Here is a 2,282-nt window from a genome sequence, read left to right as displayed (position 1 = left end):
CAAAGAATGCTATTTTTTATATAGTTTTTCTTAATGCCTTTGTCATGGGTATACGCTCACCCAGGAACAACAGCTGGTGTAGTAAAAACACTACCGCTTTTGTCCAAAGGGGGGCGCTAGAATTAACGCAAACTGAAAGTTTCCTCGGAGCACCTTTTGATTAGGATCCCTATTGGCAACATAATCTATTCTTGATTGAAAAAAAATAAAAAATAAAGTTTTAATTAACAATGAAATATTGGTAAATGAATGTGCATGTAAACGTGGTCAGTATTCCCTGGTATCTGACCTGTGTTCTCTCCTCTCTCTTTCCTCCAGGGCCCCCCCCCTCGGCCCTCTCTCTGCCCCTGTGTGTGTGCCTCTGTCTGGGGCTCGGATTGACCGTCACTCTGCCCCCCCTGGTGGTCGGACACAGCACTACATCCCTCTGCCTCCCTCTCCCTTCCACTCACTCCTCCTCTTCCCTCGCTTTCTCCGTCTCTCTCGTTCTTCTCGACTCCCTCTGTTTCCTGCTAATGACGTTAGCTTACACGCGGCTGTACTGTCGCGCTAGCAAAACAAACCCGCCGTCCAATAGCAACACCACAGAGGAAGAAATGGCGTTGACGCGACACGTAGCTTGGTTGCTATTCTCCGACTGCCTGCTTTACCTCCCGGTGGCCTTTCTGTCCTTTTCTTCTTTGCTGCATTTTTCTAGCGCGGGGCCCGAGGCCGCTAAAGCCGTGCTATTGCTAGTAGCGCCTTTACCGGCCTGCGTGAACCCGCTGCTGTACATTCTATTCAACCCGTTAGCTCGGCAGGAGCTGGCGGCGCTAGCTAAACGCACCTGTGTAGCCGTGACGCTCAAACGGTCGTCTAAGGCGGCTGTCGCTATGGATACGACGACGTACGATGACGAGGACGCGGAGAAACAGTCATGTGACTCCACGCAGGCGCTGGTCGTCACGGCAACGCGGGAGGAAGAGGAAGAGGAAGAGGAAGTGGTGTTTGTAGTTTCAAATCATTAGAGTGAACTACAAATAACGACAGCAAGAAAAATATATGTTATTATACACCTGCCCCATTATATACTCTGTTGCATAATCTGGCACACACACACACACAAGCAAGCACACGCCGAGCACACGCACACACACACACACACACAGACACACACAGACACGCACGCACGCACGCACGCACGCACACACACACACACACACACACACACACACACACGCAAACACAGCAGACATTACGATCAGTCAGCAGCTTCTATTTTGATTAATTACTCGACTTACAGCATTGTGTTACCAAACATGCTACCAAATGTTCTACCAAATGCTGTTGTTGAGCGTGTGTGTGTCTGTGTGTGTGTGTGTGTGTGTGTGTGTGTGTGTGTGTGTGTGTGTGTCTGTGTGTGTGTGTGTCTGTCCACCCCACAGTTAATGTGTTTTTGCGAGTGTGTGTGATATCTGCAGCGTCCGTGTGAGTTTTGACACAAAGTCGAATCCGCGGCCAAAACAAACTGAAAACAAGAATCAGTCTACAAATGGTTTTAAAAGGTGTGTGTGTGTGTGTGTGTCTGTCTGTCTGTGTGTCTGTCTGTCTGTGTGTCTGTCTGTCTGTCTGTCTGTCTGTCTGTCTGTCTGTCTGTCTGTCTGTCTGTCTGTCTGTCTGTCTGTCTGTCTGTCTGTCTGTCTGCGTGTGTGCGTGAGTGTACAAAAAAACATATTTTCTGTTATATTCATGAAGTTGTCAGCGATTCTGGAGAACGCTTGTTGTCAGGTTTATTTGTGCTAATACACAGCCTAGGCTCTGTAAACAGCCATGTTGCTGGCTACTGTGGGACCCTTTTGTTTAGTTAAAAAATACACATTAAAATCCATCCACCAGCACTATAGGAAGACATTTAGTTAAGGACTTTTACTGCAAAAAAACTCACTTACTTTTACCGCATTAAGATTTGGAATGCAAGACTTTTATGACCCCCTTGTGTGTGTGTGTGTGTGTGTGTGTGTGTGTGTGTGTGTGTGTGTGTGTGTGTGTGCATCTTTGTGTGTGTGTGTGTGTGTGTGCATCTTTGTGTGCGTGTGTGTGCATCTTTGTGTGTGTGCTTGTGTGTGCATCTTTGTGTGTGTGTGTGTATGTGTGCGTGTGTGTGCATCTTTGTGTGTGTGTGTGTGTGTGTGTGTGTGTGTGTGTGTGTGTGTGTGTGTGTGTGCATCTTTGTGTGTGTGTGTGTGTGTGCTTGTCTGTGCATCTTTGTGTGTGTATGTGTGTGTGTGTGTACAGTTAATGTG

General features: G+C 47.5%; 1 protein-coding gene across 1 annotated transcript in view; it reads left to right on the top strand.

The window, feature by feature from the left end:
- The window catches only part of LOC307268734 (leucine-rich repeat-containing G-protein coupled receptor 5-like), a gene marked incomplete at its 3' end in the record, with an annotated part of 39,746 nt that extends 38,739 nt beyond the window's left edge, over nt 1-1,007 (top strand). The window contains exon 20 of the mRNA XM_080051470.1: nt 319-1,007. Coding sequence (XP_079907596.1) covers nt 319-1,007 — 689 coding nt within the window. The remainder of the gene's footprint in view (nt 1-318) is intronic.
- Nucleotides 1,008-2,282: the final 1,275 nt, after the last annotated feature.

Source organism: Ammodytes marinus (genome assembly GCF_949987685.1).
Source record: "Ammodytes marinus genome assembly, chromosome: 22".
NCBI lineage: Eukaryota > Metazoa > Chordata > Actinopteri > Uranoscopiformes > Ammodytidae > Ammodytes > Ammodytes marinus.
The sequence above is the reverse complement of the archived record's forward strand: the minus strand, read 5'-3'. Positions and strand labels throughout refer to the sequence as shown.